This window comes from Acanthaster planci, linkage group LG04 (genome assembly GCF_054643075.1).
Source record: "Acanthaster planci isolate LZ-2023a linkage group LG04, COTS_SCS, whole genome shotgun sequence".
In the NCBI taxonomy this organism is placed as follows: domain Eukaryota; kingdom Metazoa; phylum Echinodermata; class Asteroidea; order Valvatida; family Acanthasteridae; genus Acanthaster; species Acanthaster planci.
The window spans coordinates 22958213-22974775 of NC_141780.1; the positions used below are offsets into that span (position 1 = coordinate 22958213).

At 38.5% G+C, this 16563-nt stretch overlaps 1 protein-coding gene across 8 annotated transcripts in view; it reads left to right on the top strand.

Moving 5' to 3' along the window:
- The window catches only part of LOC110983041 (6-phosphofructo-2-kinase/fructose-2,6-bisphosphatase 1-like), a 57499-nt gene extending 42997 nt beyond the window's left edge, over positions 1-14502 (top strand). For 6 of the 8 annotated variants that reach the window (XM_022241966.2, XM_022241951.2, XM_022241921.2 and 3 more), the window contains exons 8-16: positions 486-547; positions 1210-1283; positions 1605-1823; positions 2221-2325; positions 2764-2805; positions 3420-3507; positions 4005-4067; positions 4683-4747; positions 12565-14502. In XM_022241966.2, coding sequence (XP_022097658.2) covers positions 486-547; positions 1210-1283; positions 1605-1823; positions 2221-2325; positions 2764-2805; positions 3420-3507; positions 4005-4067; positions 4683-4747; positions 12565-12738 — 892 coding nt within the window. In that variant the 3' untranslated portion in view covers positions 12739-14502. Of the gene's footprint in view, positions 1-485; positions 548-1209; positions 1284-1604; positions 1824-2220; positions 2326-2763; positions 2806-3419; positions 3508-4004; positions 4068-4682; positions 4748-7555; positions 12154-12564 lie in introns of those variants that run through there. The other 2 variants (XM_022241930.2, XM_022241973.2) reach the window with 2 other exon arrangements.
- The last annotated feature ends 2061 nt before the right edge of the window (positions 14503-16563 follow it).

Genomic DNA, 16563 nt, shown 5'->3' on the forward strand with positions numbered 1-16563 from the left:
ACACATTGCTATGGGAGGACGCCATGTTTGTTGATAATTGTTACCCACTATAAGTCACATGACTTAGCGGTTTGGACAGTCTATAGTGAAAAAAAGACCTTTCAGGTTTAATTAAGAATATATTCCAAAGGTGTATGTTGGCACCATATTATCATTGACTGTGTTAGTTGTCCTTTGATCATCAGAAGAAAAAATGAAGAAACATTTGTTTGAAAATAATCAGGGCATGCTGGTTGAAATGTTGACTAGTTCACTAATCTTTCTCCTCAAAACTGCCCTTTAGCACGTCACAAAAAAACCAACACAGTACCATGGGAGCCCTGCTAGAATTCACTTTATTACTTGAGGCGTTGAATTTTCATCAGGTATAAAGATAGCAATGATGACACTAGGCTTTATGAAATTGTAGGATTGCAAGTCACTCATCCAACCTGAACCAAGGTATTTGTGTGAAATTTAATGGACGTTAAATTTTGTCTGTGTAGGGATGTTTCCTTCATCAAGATCATCAATGTTGGGGAACGATTCTTGGTCAACAGGGTCAGAGGTCAGTAATAACATTTTGTTTTAAAATGTAGTCTACTCTTGCTAAACTGCCTCGTTTTCATGGGAGTTGGGCAAAGAGGCTAAGCAATCAACGACGTTTTTCATGGAAAATTCTTGAATAGGTTTGCATTTATTACTGAAATACTACATTGATATGCTTCAACTGCATTGGCCCTTTCAGTCATTGCCCTGTTCAATCATTGGCCTGTTCAGTCAATAACCTGTTTAGCCATTGGCTGGTTCAGCCATTGGCCTGTTCAATCATTGGCCTGATCAGTCATTAACCTGTTCAGCCATTGGCTGGTTCAGCCATTGTCCTGTTCAATCATGAGTCTGTTCAGCCATTGGCCTTTTCAGTCATTGGCCTGGCCTGTTCAATCATGAGTCTGTTCAGCCATTGGCTGGTTCAACCATTGGCCTGTTCAATCATTGGCCTCTTCAGTCATTAACCTGTTTAGCCATTGGCTGGTTCAGCCATTGGCCTGTTCAATCATGAGTTTGTTCAGCCATTGTCCTGTTCAATCATGAGTCTGTTCAGCCATTGGCCTTTTCAGTCATTGGCCTGGTCAATCATGAGTCTGTTCAGCCATTGGCCTGTTGAACCATTGAACTATTCAATCATTGGCTGTTGGTGATTATGATATTCTGGTTTCCATTTCTTAGGTCATCTACAGAGTCGCGTTGTATACTACCTCATGAATATTCATGTTATGCCAAGGACAATTTACCTAACAAGGGTGAGTGTGATATTTTAACTGCTGAATATTGCAGTTATCTCTCTCAATGCAGCATATCATGTGTATAAGCTTGCTTGGGTGTATCTTGAAGTGTGCCTCAGTGGTAAATGCTTGGTGCAGGGTACCATTCGGATTAGAATATCACTCGGGTCTTTCTCTGTGTCACCAGTGTGAGAGTGCATCTTCATTGACTGAGCTGTGTTAGAATGTTAGAAGTTTTATGCACTTCTGATTTTCTTTTCTTTTAGGGAGCAAGGAGTATTTAATAGGATTTCCTGTCCGCATTTAATAATTTGTGTTGAATAATTTCTCTATATGCAGCATGGTGAGAGCCAACTCAACCTGCAAGGAAGGATAGGTGGAGATTCGGACCTGTCAGAGAGGGGGTGGCAGTACAGCAAAGCTTTGGCCAAGTACATGTCTGGTCAGAATTTGTCAAATCTCAAAGTATGGACCAGCAGGTTGAAGCGTACCTATCAGACAGCGTCTAGCACTGATGCACCAATAGAGCAGTGGAAGGCACTGGATGAGCTTGATGGGGTGGGTCTACAAAGCTGGTATTGACGTGTTTTACTAGGGTTTGTTGAGAGGCTGTTGTGAAAACGGTTACCTTTCAGTTGAAATTTTGACTCATTGGTTGAGTAGCTTGTGTATGGTGTAATAGTCAGATCACTTGTGCAACCTGTTCAAGGCAATCGAGAATCGATCATGAATCTGTTTACAAGTCTCTTCACAAGAAGTGGGATAAAAATGACATAATGGTTTGGGATATCAAGTTTGAGAATCCTTGTACATGTAGCTAGATAACAATGCATTTTGAGTTTACTTAAGTTAATAGCCTTGGCATTGTTTAAATGAAACTTGTTGAAGTGTCCCAATAGTGAAACTCTGTCTCTAATCAAGAATGTTTCTAAGGTTTCTTACTTTTCATAAATAGGGAGTGTGTGATGGAATGACGTATGATGAAATTCAGGAGAAGTACCCAGAGGAATTTGCATTACGTGACCAGGACAAATACCACTATAGGTACCCCATGGGAGAGGTAAGAGATACCTTGAATGGGGCCATAATGTGGGGTAGGATGGGCAAATACCACTATAGGTACCCTATGGGAGAGATATGAGACACCTTGAATGGGGCCATAATGTGGGTAGGATGGGCAAATACCACTATAAGTACCCCATGGGAGAGGTAAGAGATACCTTGAATGGGGCCACGATGTGGGGTAGGATGGGCAAATACCACTATAGGTACCCTATGGGAGAGATATGAGACACGTTGAATGGGGCCATAATGTGGGTAGGATGGGCAAATACCACTATAAGTACCCCATGGGAGAGGTAAGAGACACCCTGAATGGGGTCGGGGAAATTGGAGACGAGACTTCAGAGGAAGTGGTATTTACTTGTGTGATTTTCTTTTTTGTCTGAATTGTAACACAGTCAAAATAAATTCCTGTCTTTTTGAATATCTTCCGCAGTCATACCAAGACTTGGTCACAAGATTAGAGCCCGTCATCATGGTGAGTCAGGTTTTCATTGTTTTTACCTTAACCGCTTGCCGCCGGCGTTGCCGGTACCAGACATGTATTCTTCATACACTTGGCCGGGTCTCTGAGATCGGACAAAGGGAACTGGGCCTTGTAACAAAAGACTGTACTTGTAACAAAAGACCGTATACCAGGGTTTGGGGCATTGAGAGCGAGCAGATTACCACCGGGAACAAAAGCGCTCCACTACTGCATCTATGAGCCACACAGCACCGCTGCACGCTAATCTGGCCCCTATTGAAAAGAGGTCAGCAGTGCACCGAGCCAGGTTCATGAACAAAAGACAGTTATACAACACCGCACAATCTGGGCTCTGTTTACAAGTCTGCAGGCCTGGCTGAAATACTCGGGCGTCAATGAAGGTCACCTGTCAACTTACAGTAGTGCCTAAAGACTACTTCGTGCGGCTATAAACGACCATTAAAAGAAATGATGAATTTTTTAAGGATTTTGAAAACGAAAAAATGTAGGTATGCCGGCCCAGCATCATCAACATTGAAAAATGCCCCGGCATGTAGTGGTTAATGGTAGCTAAACACTAAATTTACAAAAGAAGGAAGTAACTTTATAATTTTTGTACTGAACAGGAGCTGGAGAGACAGAAGAACATTCTTGTAATTTGCCATCAGGGTGTTATGCGGTGTCTCCTTGCGTACTTCCTTGACAAAAGCTCAGGTAAGTGCCAGAGGATGACAAAAACGACTAATAAAACTAATGGAATCATGTACAAGAGATGGTATTTGTGAAGTGCATGAATTTCTCATGGAATATGTACGTATCTTGCTATGATACTGGTTTGTTCAACTTTCTTTGTACTCTATTATATGCTTCTGTGATGCTTCCTTTTATAGTAAATGGTGTTTATGGATAAAGATTCAATTCTGTAATCAGTAATGTACCAGTTCCAGTGAAACATTTATAAAGAATCTTGTCATTCCATTAGATTCTTGTTAAAAACTAGTGGTGCTTTATGTTGGCCAGGTTTAAAATGGAATTTGACAGATAACAAAATGCAAGCTTGCACTTGCATCTTGCCTCATGGAAGGATTAGTTTTTGAACACAAAAGAGAAAACTTGTAATCAACAGCTACAAGCAGTTCTTGTGTATTTGACATAGTTTAGAAACTACTTTTCGATGCCTAACTGGTTATTTTTTTCATACTTCTATACAGAAGAGCTTCCATATCTGAAATGTCCTTTACACACAGTCATCAAACTCACACCAGTGGCTTATGGTAAGATTAACATTATTTGCTGTCATCTTGAGTACTGAATTATTTCTTGCCTTTTTTTGCAGTTCTGACATCCACTTTGTGATCTCCCAAAAATGAAGTAAAGAGTGTGGTTGTCTGGAAACTTTAGTCCTAAAAACTTAATTTTCAAAGTTGTTACCGACAACATATTTTATTGTTTTTCTCAGGTTTTGCTTAAACAAAGGTAGTATGAACACATCTTCTGTTGTGTGGGGTCAGTGATCAACCAATTTGTCAATGTCCTGAAAACCTTTAACATGGGATCAGTTTGTTTGATTTTTTTTTCTCATAATGGGCTATGAAATCTACGTGACAAATTAGACCACAAGGAAGCTTTTGAGAATGTGATGTTTCAATCCTAGCAGAATCATTTTCAAAGGCATAAAATATCTACAGATAAGATAAAATTTCAGACATGGAATGATATTAGCAGTCTTTGTAAGCATGTGTGAGGTCAGGTCTTTGGTCATGTCTCCCATCCAGCTCAATAATGCCAGCGATTTGACAGTTATTAAGTACTTGATTGTAACATTGCTAATGTGTAGAAGCCATGTATGTCCTAACTTCTATGTACAATTATACATGATAATTTTCCAGGGTGTAAAGTGGAAACAATCTCTCTCAGTGTGAAAGCCGTAGACACACATCGAGCCAAGCCAGAGGTAAGTTCAACTCGTCAACATTATATTTTGCTATGTCTCATTCCTTGAGCCATGTACACATTGTAAGATACCTTAACCCTAACACTCCTCAATCCTTCACCTGTTGGAGGACTGAGGAGTGTTAGGATTAATGTCGTGATGCACACAGTGAAAGGATTACAAATGTGATCACGACTCGCCATGATAGCGTGGTTGTTCAGGGAATTTCTCATGGACTTCTGGCACTTACTTTCAAGTTAAGATGATTTATCAGGATTATTGAAGTGCTGGATCATATTTAATCTTGTCAAATTGCTTGATACTTTATTAACTGACGGGAGACGGGAGACACTTGGCAAGAAAAGAGCTAATTCAGCAAAATTTGCTCGTGGATTAGAATATTTGAAATGATGATTCATGATTTAAAGACATGATCATTTGATGATGCCATTTACTGGCAAGATGAAACGTTAAATATCTGAACTGGTATACTTTTTGGGAAAGACAATAAAATTCTCCAAATGGCTGGGTCTGCATTGCCTAGTCTGAGGATGTGCCTTGGTAAATGGGAACATTATTCCTTCTTAAACTTGATACATAGACTTTATAAGCATTCAATGAAGATTTGAAAAAGGTATAGGGAGATGGACATGTTTAAACTAACAAGAATTCCTTTGGGAAGTGATGGACGTGCACAATTGTCTAAAGCTCTAGGAAAAGACTAAATTGAGATGGGCACTTTTGTTTCTCTCATCTGGTCTGTCACATCTAACGACTTTACTAAGGTCAGTCATTTGTATTGGGTGCAGCATATGGACTGTAATAAACCAGCCAGTTGATTTACCTGCATGTCTGTTATTCTTGGATGTCCTTTGAGTTTTTCTGGCAAGTAGGCACAACCTCTGTCATTACGTCAAGGAGAATTTGCAAGGCTTTAGAGAAATTCTCCCAAACAAGCAGATTGCGGCAAATTGGTTTACTATAACAGTAAAATTTCATTTATGTCTAACACTAAATCTACCCCATGGTATGTTTCCAAATGCGATTAGTACTTTCAAAATTGCCCAAGAAATTTCAGCTCAACTCTGATTTATATAACTTGTACATGTATGTACATGTAAGTGTTTTTTTTGTGATTGTATAATGTCTCAGCTATTTGAAAGTACTAAGTGCTACATATCTGCAGTGGACAATATCCACAAGTTAACATACTTTTCTCAGACACTGTCTGGCCAATCATGCTGCTTGATGAAGTCACATGACCACTTATGAAGCCCTTGATTCTGTGGTTGTATCACTTAGAAGTAGAGTCATGTCTCTTCGTACATGTTGTTTTAACCCTCCTATGCTGAAGTCACTCTTTGGGTCACTTGGTAAACATCTCAAAGAAGCACAGCTGTGTGTGTTGTGCACACTGCACCAACAGTCCCTCACGGGAATGTCAGATTGCACTTTTGTGCTGCCCAACAACTGTGCTTCACTGTTTCATGTGCATAATTGTGCAGTAAACCAAATGCAGTGAAGAGGACTGCACAAAAGACCCTGGGTCAGTTTGTGCTGGCAACCTACTGTGTACACACTGAACCTGTGCATGTTTGTGTTCCATATAGAAAACACATGCAAGAGAGTGACTGTTGGCACTTGTGCATACTTGTGTTCCATGTAGAAAACACATGCAAGAGAGTGACTGTGGGCACTTGTGCATACTTGTGCTGTAAAACCAAAGGAAGGTTAATGAATGTGGACATGGGCTTTTGTAGAGGACAAAGTCAGGCAAATATGTAGTGGCTCAAAAGCATGTTGCAGGCATTGGACACCATTCAAGGCAAAAATGCATTGCTGTTTCAAATAAAGTCTGCACAGTATTCCTCAGAAGGTGTCACTTCAACTAACTCTCATAGGCCCTCACTGTGTTATGGGCAAGTTTTCTGTTGTTAGGCAAACATGTTGTGGGGACATATGTCTGTCCCCACAACATGTTTGGTTCCCCCAAATCAGTGTAAGGACAGGTGTCCATGTACATGTATGTCACCACAACATACAGAAGAATGGGTGAGGTGATGTTTCAAGTGTAGTTATTTTGGAGGAGTCTCAAGAGACTTATGCAGAACACAGGAGGAGATGAGGTTGGCATCAGCCAGTAAGCTTACCAAAACGTCTTGGTCATGATCATCATTTGATTAGAATAATCCTCAGGTTCAAAAGCTATTCCGAAGCATTCCTTGAAATACCAGTATCTTCAAATAAGAGTGATTTGTTTGACAAGATGGAGAAAGAAAAGCTAAAGATTATAAATAAAGGAGATGTCAAAATGCCAATTTTGGTTGGTTTTGTATTTTTTATACCCTTCTTGTATGTAATTCACTGCTTGTATGTGCGTTTTCCATTGGACATCATTGCATGTTGCCTCTTTTTAACTTTTCCTAGAGCTTTCAAAAAATTGTCCATTCTTCTACACATCCAAAGTACAAGAAGTTGGAGCCACCAATCATTCCAGCGTGTACCTTAAAAATTGATTTAAAAATGAGACACAAATTAGTGTGAAATGTCAGTCAGTTCCTCTGTTATCAAGAATTCACATCAGATTGTAACAGTCAGATCCACTACTTTCTTAGTTCCTTTGCTGTGATGGTGTGAATGCCGTTTAGTTTGTTGACCCAAGTCACTCCCCAACTAACTGAGACCAGTCATTATTTTGTCAAAGTTGACTTCTTCCAACAAGAACCCAAACGGTGTTAAAACCTGTTTTTTTCTCTCTTCTCTTTCTTCATCATGCTTCTTCCCTTCCCTTCGTCCTGTTCTTTTCCTGCTGCTTGATTGCCTGTGTAGTCCGTACCTGCTAAGCGAAGAGATTTTGTAATGAATGGCCATGGAACCACACATCAGGCTGCAACTTCTAGTAATAATGCCGTCCCAAACTCCAGAGAAATTGGAAATGGGTCTGATTGAATCACAGCAAGCGGCCAACCAAGTGTGGGGTTCTTTGTCTGGCCTCAATCCAAGTTTAACCAACACCCCCCAAATAAATGGCAGTAGTATGGATAGTACCCAGCAATGTGATGATGTGGTGCATAGATTGTGACTAAACTGCACCAACTGTGGTGGTATGGCTTCACTAAATCAGGACCACTCGGAGGAGTTCTTGAAGACTACTCTTGCTGTGAGATGTTGGCTATGGTTTGTTAGCCAGTTTACCCCTTTCATTTCCCACATACATCATAAGTAAACATTTTTCCTTGCAGACTGCTTGTGAATTATTTTATTTGCATGGCATAGTCTTATCCAATCATTAGATTCAGAAGTTAGGTATACTTATATGTAAATTTGTGTCATTAGTTGACACTTTCAATTTTTTGTCTTTTGAAATTTAAAGAAAAATATTCATTTCACCTGTACCAAATAACTGTCATTGATTGGGTGGATACACATGTACTTTAATATTAGTTTCATGTATTGTGTAAACTTCTTTTGAAGGATTGAAAAAAATGGCAATCCGTGTACATTTAACAACATGCCATAATGACATGTAATGAAAGTGGTACAGTACATTTTAGTTGAGACATATTCCTGCACAGTCTTTCCACTTTTTGGCAAAATCATTTTCAAATTCCACTCATTTGCAGTCGCTAATAAAATCAAAAACCCTACCAGAACTTGACAATGAATCCTAACCAGGTATGTGAATAACGCTACCATGCTTCTAATTGAGTTGTCATTTACAGAGACTTCCCTCTGACAAAGACGAACTTGAAAGTTTAAGGATTCACATGCAGTGGGCTGTCTGCACATAGATTGTCAGTACTACCTTAGAGTCCCAGAAGAGCGTTATCTACGTTTAGGTAGATACTTTCCTGACTCTTCCAAAATCCTCCACTGTTGAGGAAACCAAAGGAACGTAGTAATAAGATGATTGCTAGAAAGGTTTTGGTTTTACATTATATGGATGGATGTTAAGTGTGTAATGACACAGTCATGAAAGTGTGAAATCGTACTTGTACTGATTTCTAGATTTTTATTTGGGAATTTTGTGAAGTCGCAACCTTGGGAAATAACAAAGTTGAGACATTTTTCAATTTGAAATTGGCACTTCTTGTGGACTAAATATTACCTTTCATTTTATACAGTTTAAATAGAGCCTGAAAGTACTAGGTCATGCGGCAAGCTTCTGGAACCCTTGCACGGTTCACCTACGGGGATTTCACATGGAGCCATCCTATCACATTCGATAATTTTTGGAAGAATGATTCCTAATTGAAACCACCCCAAGAAACACTTGTATCAGAAGTTTCCCTTTGATCTCTTCAAGTCATATCTTGGAAAAGTCACCTGCAGATGGGTAAAAAAGGAATTTTGTTCATGACCATTCACGTCCTGGATGTTTGTTTTCGTTCCCTGTGCTTAACCCATTGACAACAGGAATTTCTTCCCAAAAGCCGACTGCAAGAATTCCAGCCTCGCTTGGCCAGGAAGGCCACCTGCCAAACCGCAGATTCTTGGTTTGTGGCCCTGCGTGCTCTGCACGCTTTGAATTACACGGTGAAAAGGCTGATTGTTCAGTGGCATGCGGCTCTACTCAAGCTTCCACATTCCTGTTACCTCTTTTCAAAGTGGGGACTATTATGGTGATGATGTTGCAAATTCGGTCTTTTCATTTCTGGGCTATGCACAAAGACCAATTACCATATATACAAGAGCCAGGTTCTGCCTTCTTTCACCATGTTCACTCGAGCGTGGACCGAGAATAATAGCTGAAAAGCGGGCTGAGGATCTCAATTTTTACGGCGGCTCTATCCGCGTCCTGGCGCGAAGGGGTTAAGTGGAAATGAGATTGTACAACATTGCAAACATTAACCTACTTGCAGTCAATGGGTCCTAAATTCAGTCGGGTTGCCCTGACGCAGTTCTTGTCAACAAAGGTCAGATTAAACATTAGAACCTTTAATAAAAGTGGAATATTGTTTGAAATTGATTTCCTAATAAATTACAAATTCCATAAAACATTTTGGTCAGTTTTTATTTTGGCTATTACCAAAAGACTACCGTAAAGTATAATTCCGCAAGTGTTCATCTGCATACGAGACCACTGCATTTGACTGTTCTTCATATATTTTATATTTTCGGAAGTGATAGGTCAAGTTTTGGCAGGATATTTCTCTTTTAGGTCAGGTAATAATTCAATTTCTGAAAATTGCTATGCTAGCAAATGAATATGTTACAAAAGGCCTTTTACAAGTTGAGATTTTAAAAAGGATCGAACGGAAAAAATTACTAATTCTAAAATTTTTACATGTTATTTTTCCTATCTAATGGTTCCAGAATTGCACCATCAGAAGTCAACTTTTAGGCTCTACTGCAAATAATATAATTTTCAGAGTTATTGTTTGAAGTTACTATAAATATTAGTAGTATTTGGGAGTATTGTCTCATGTGCTTGTATCAAGCATGTATAGAAACGTTTTTAAGTATAAATGTATTTTTTTGTGGATCATTCAAGCATCTAATGACTTTTGTGAAGAGGCTAGAGTTATTCTGTTGGCATAAACTGTTTATGTGGGCAACCATAGGAAAGGAGTTTCATGATTGGGTTTATTCCTTCTTGGAGCAATTTACATGTACATGTATGTGTCTACCCCTGATGCTAACCACCCATGTACATGTAGGTTTCACCTATTAAGAGTAATTTACATGTGAAGGAGTATTCCTGCCATTTCTCTGCTCAATTTAATTTGTACATGTGACAGGTGTAGCCATATGGATGGAGGTATGTTGGGAGGATGGGTGTGTTGTGCTGTCTTCCTAGCCCTGAATGTGTGTTCATCAATTTTAATTAATTACAATTTTGAGCAAGTGAATGGCTGATTTTATTTCTGATGTGAATATTTACTGTCTATTCAACAGTAAATAAAGAAGCAAGCAGAATCTTGAAATCGCCAAAACAGAACAATTTTTCAATACCAGTATCCATTTTGTTCCTTTCAGCTACATGTATTGGATTCATACTTTTAAGGAAAGTGTGTGGAATATTTGAGATTTTTGAAAAGAAGTTCTTGTTTGTTCTCTTGTGCCTTTTTACATTTCAAAGTGATTTTTGATTCAAATGGAAAACTGTAACTGAATAATCCACTTCTTGATAGATTTAGATACCAAATAACACTTACAATCCTATTCCCCCTGAAATAAATCTTTCAGTTGACTGATGGCTGATGTTGGTTTATGTTAAGAATTCAGCACTTCATATGTACATTCTTCCAAAGTATTCTTTATAACAAAAGGGAAATTATTACATTGTATAAGAATCTATAAATGAAAATTGTGTGCTGCCAAATCATTATATTCGTTGTCTAGGTTTGTTTTACATCATACAAACGTATTGATGTATGTGTGTCTTGTTTTACTGTGGTTTGAAGTGCAAGCATTATGTAGTAAAATGCCTTTGTGAATTCTGCCATTCATTTTGATATGTAGTCATTGTAAGTTATGGGTACAAATCACAGCAGCATAGAGATGCTGCAAATATAAAGAAAACTACATCCTACTCAGTAATTACTTTGTGAACTGAATAGTTTGACTGATACATGTACAATGTATAGGATATTATTTCAAAGTACAGTATTGTGGTCCAGTAATTTTTAAGTACAAAGTTCCCTGCCAAATACTGAACTGGTTTGGAGGAAAAAAAGCTGAAGAATGTAGGGAATGGATGGTGAATGATTACAGGTAAGATTATAAATTAAAATGGTGACTTCGGACCATCAATGTTTTCTAGAGTACTCAAGAGGTACTCTCCTGATTTTTTTTTTCAAATACTTTTATGTTTAAACTTAATTCTTACAAAACTGGGAGTGTCTGAAGTCTTACATATTTTGTATTCATACCTTTTGTGCATTTCCGATCAAATCTGTATTGTTTCTTCAGCTTTGTTTTCTCCATATCAGTTCAATATTTGGCAGTGAACTCAGTACTCAACTACAGCCCAGTTGAACTAGCCGTTTCTTATGTAAGCACCATTCAACCATGGTGTTAAGATAGTTGTGAGGAACTAACATTATGCAGCTGCAAAGCAGATAATTTCCTTGTATAATTCAAATGCTAAGCCAAGCATGTGGGAAACCAGTAAAAAACATGCACATTGCACAATGTTTTAATTTGGTTACCTGCTTTTTTTATGAGTGGCATTTTCCAGTTGCAAGCAGATCTCTCTGCTTAGCAGCTTCATGATGTTAGGCCTTGCTGAGGAAAAATTGAAACAAATTATCCTCCAAGAAATTAAAGGTAAACTGTCATCATCAGGATTATTGCCTACATAAGTAGTGAAACTTTTGTCGAGCTGAAATTTCATTTTGGGCACATTTTGTTATGTGTTACATGTGACTGAACGATGAAGAGAAATGAATTAAAGGTAAATAAAATGCACACTTGTACATGTATGCTTCCTTCGTTATATCTGAAGTCTTGAATATGTTTGTCACGCTTAACGTCTTCATTTCAGAAGTAAATTGTGAAAGGTTAAGAGCTATTGACTTTGGTGTAGTCACAAGTCCCTACAAATTCATTACAAGTCCACAAGTTATTCAATCGTAAGCTACAGGTGTTTCAAATGAAGCATGAGTAAAGTATTTCTTGGTCACTGTTTTCTCTTAATACTTGCATCTGATCTTGTGAGTGTACTTGAGATTTGATCAGTCAACAAAAGTAAGAGTTTCCTGTATTTTTGAGTAACATATTTGCCATTTCTGAAATGAATGGGTCTACATAGGGTAAATGACAAATTTGAAACATGATGAGATTAGTGTCGTCCTTTCTATTTTTTTACATTCTGAAAATTCTTAATTCTGCAGAACTGTGACATTGAGAGATCAGGTGATGAAGCTTTATCCACAGCTCCTCCTTATCCCAACAAAGAGAAGATACCAGAGAGCAATGGAGAGGAAGATGATGTCTTCCAGGATGCAAGAACCTCCTTGAATAGTGATTCTAAGGAGTATAGTATCATTGCAGGAAGCGTCAGTTAGACAAGTGGATGTCAAATATCTGTTTTCTCTTTTCAGCATGATTATAGGAGAGTAGGTTCTCGCATCATAGCTCAATTCCCACCTTGGTTGCTGATAATTCCCATCTCTCTACCGTCCCACTAAGAGTACCGGTGGGTAGAGCATTGTAGGTTAAGACGCCATGGTGCAAAACAAGTGATTCAAGGTTTGCTGTAAGTTAAAACCTTGGCGTTTTGGCTAGGACCACAAGGATTGTATGAATTCAGGGACAGGTGGGCCCTCTACAGATCGGAAGGAGGTACATCAGTTTGTCCTTTCATGGGGCATGAAGTCTTTTTCCTAATTCCAATTTTTGAATTCCCATCAGAAATCCATACAGAAAGTAGTACTGTACCTTCATTGTGTGAAGTTCTGTTTATGTTATGCTGGCCATATTTGACTTAAAACGCTCTGGTTCTCATCCGGAATTTATACTCGAAGTATAAAAATCAAACAATTGTGGCTGAGGTGATGTTTCATGTCATAAATCAATGATTTGTTTGATTTGAATCTTGTTTAAATCAGAGTCTTTGTCATTGACTGCTGTACCTAAAAATTGTACTTCATGAGACTTTGTGTGTGCTCTAACAAGATACATCCCTTCACTAACAAAGAAGACATTAAGTGGGTTGGAAAAATGTCAACTTTGCACACCGTTTACATAGGAAGGCTGTACATATCAAGAGAAATTGGTCATGTGTGTTCAGCATGTCCTGCATTATATGCATGAACCTGTGCACACTTGTGATATTTTGCAGCAAAACAGAGACATGTCTTTCATATCATGAGAGAGCTATAGGTTTGACCTCTTTGAGGGGAAAATTATGGGCGTGTCACTTGGTAACGTTTGGGAGGATATGTAATTATCTTACGGAAATAAAATTTTAAAAATTTAGAATTTCTGGCATCTTTGTCTAGACGAATTGAGTAAAAAATGTTTAAATTGGTTTCAGTGATGTAGATGTAAATTGTCACGAGCAGTCTTTGTTGAAATACTTAAACTCAAGACCATGACTTTATATTTTGTAATATGAATTAAGTTATTGATTTGGATATTTAATTAATGAAGTGTGTTTTTTGGTACATTTACAAAAGCGTCCAAAATTTCAGAAAAAGCATGTTTCTCTCATTGGTAACATAGGAAGGTGTGTCTAAGTGTCTATTCCTAGATGTACATATACATGTTTGGAATTTTAAAAGAATTTCAGATTCCTGTCCAGGATTTTCCTAATCTAGCTTAGGGTTAATTGGTTTCTCTGAATGTCTATTTGCGATGAGTGGGAGAGTTTTTATCTAGCTTGGAGGCTGTAGATATTTCATTCCAACTATTTCTGTGGGTGTCAGTCCTTATGTCATTGGGTTGTTCCACAGAAATGTATTTGTCTTGTAAGCTTTGTTTTACCGTACCATTTGCACAGATAGTGAAGATTTTGCACTTGGAGACTAATGCGTGTAATATGTTCTCACATTTGTTGAGGTCTAACAGGTGCTTCCAGGCAGGGACTGTGTTTTACAGATGATTTCTGTTGATAGAAAAACTTGGACCGCATTTGCGGGTTTGTCCTGTAACTTTTTTTGGTGCACAAAAAATTCAGTTAATAACATGGTCTTTACAACTAGCCAACAAACAAGTGTGTGTGAAGCTCATGAGCTACCCTTGTTTCAGCCCTTGGAGAAAGTTAATTAATTGTTGTATCTGGAAATAGCATGTGGGTTGAGGGGAGGGGTCTGATGGGGAGTGGTCTGAAGGGGGAGGGGTCTGAAGGGGAATGGAATGAAGGGGGAGGGGTCTGAAGGGGAGGGGCTGGAAGGGGAGAGGTCTGATGGGGAGTGGTCTGAAGGGGAAGGGTCTGAAGGGGAATGGGATGAAGGGGGAGTGGTCTGAAGGGGAGTGGTCTGAAGGGGGAGGGTCTAAAGGGGAGGGGGTGGCATTTCTAGTTCATGGAGTTTTATTGACTGCCATTTATCAAACTGTAAAGTGTATGTTTAGGCAGTGTTTATTTTGTGTGAACAATATTTTGAGATGTTCTGAAATATAGATGGATTTCATGAAAGAAACTGTGAATTGCCATTGTCTTATACACTGAAACATCTGTGAAAAGAAACATCTTGAAAATGGTACAAAACGTATGAAATATTTAACGTCATCTTAAATGAATGTATTTTTGATTTGAGAATGAGTAATTAAAGAGTGAAGTATAGAGTTTCAGAGGAGCATAACTTCATTTTTGAAATGTTTCTGCAGCCGGTTTTCTCAATGTAATTACATGTACTACTATAAACTAAACAAGATAGTGGAAATGCTATAAATTCGTAACATTAGACCAATGTGGGCTTAGTTTGCAGGTTATGAGAGATTCCCAAATGTTCTGGTTATTCCACTAATTTGTAAGCAGGATTATATTTGTATTGATAGTACTTGTACATTGAGATCGGCTAGATCCTCCTTGTTGGTGTAGCTGTGGTATTTATGATGTCTGATACAACTACCAGCTTAGTTGGGTTGACTTTTTGGAGTGATTTTAGCAAGAAACATGAGCCATTTTGTGAGTTAAATTTCAATAAAATCTGGTACACAGAGTTATCTGATTGCACATAAACGTAATAATTTGAATCCTCCATACTAAAACACCTTGTGATTCGGGGCAAGCTTTTGCATAGTGACCACTATCTTTGGAATGGACTGGTTCCTTTGTGCAGTTCTTATCTATTGAGAACAGTGTATTGTTGCAAGGCGTCTCTTATGTAAATAAACAAAAGCTTGCCCCGAATCACAAGGTACAGCAACAGTGTTTTTAGTATGGAGGATTCAAATTGTTATGTTCATGTGAATGTAAAGAACTCAGTGTACCAGATGTTTTTCAACTTTAACTCGCCAAAGGCTTATTGGCTAGTAACAACCATGGGAATTGGTCACATGCCATAAACACCACCTTTTTTGTGAGTAGTGCTCTTCAAGTGAAGACCAACTTGAGTTGGCCCATGAATTTAGCTCTAGATTGGCAAAACCTGCCACTGATTATGGCTAGAAGATCCTATCAGTTATATGGCTGTGGCTAGAAATTACGTGAGTTTGCTATAGGGGCCAATAGCCAGTAGCCACTTCCAGTCGTAACTTTTCAGCTAGTGGATTTAGACATGGCTTTACTTTACTCAGTTTTGAAGTCCTTCATGGACTGGTAACATCTGGCACTGGAAGGAACATTGATTGTGTATTTTTTCTTGATTATGATCTCTCAGGGACAAGCACATTTTTGTATTGAAGTAGGAGGTTCTCTACTGATGAATCCAGTAGCCATGGTTACATGATCGGTGGGCATTCTTGAAGATCCCTCTCAATGGTGAAAGGCACTGTGGTATGCGCGAACTCCTTAGGAGACATTCTGAATATACATGTAATGCAACACCTTTCACTATTGAAAGGAATACCCACCGATGTCTGTGGATTCGTTTATATGCCGGAAGACCCCACTAATGACAAAAACATTATATCAGCTGATACACAACGTACCTTCACCCTCATGTTTACAGCAAAGCCTCTGAGAGGATGGGGAGTTACATGTACAAGAGTATAGAGGATTCTTGGTCCCAGATTAGTCAGTACCACAGCCTCATAGCAAACATCACCCTGTATTGGAAATGTGGGGTACCCACTGTGAGTGCCTATTAACTGTCATTATAAGTGGAATAGTTATTTCTGGAATATTGGATCCTGTTTTGGTGATATCAATGCATTTTTAGCAATACTACAGATCCTGTTTAATATTTTTATACATTTTAGAGAGGTGGATAATAAATGGAGAAGTT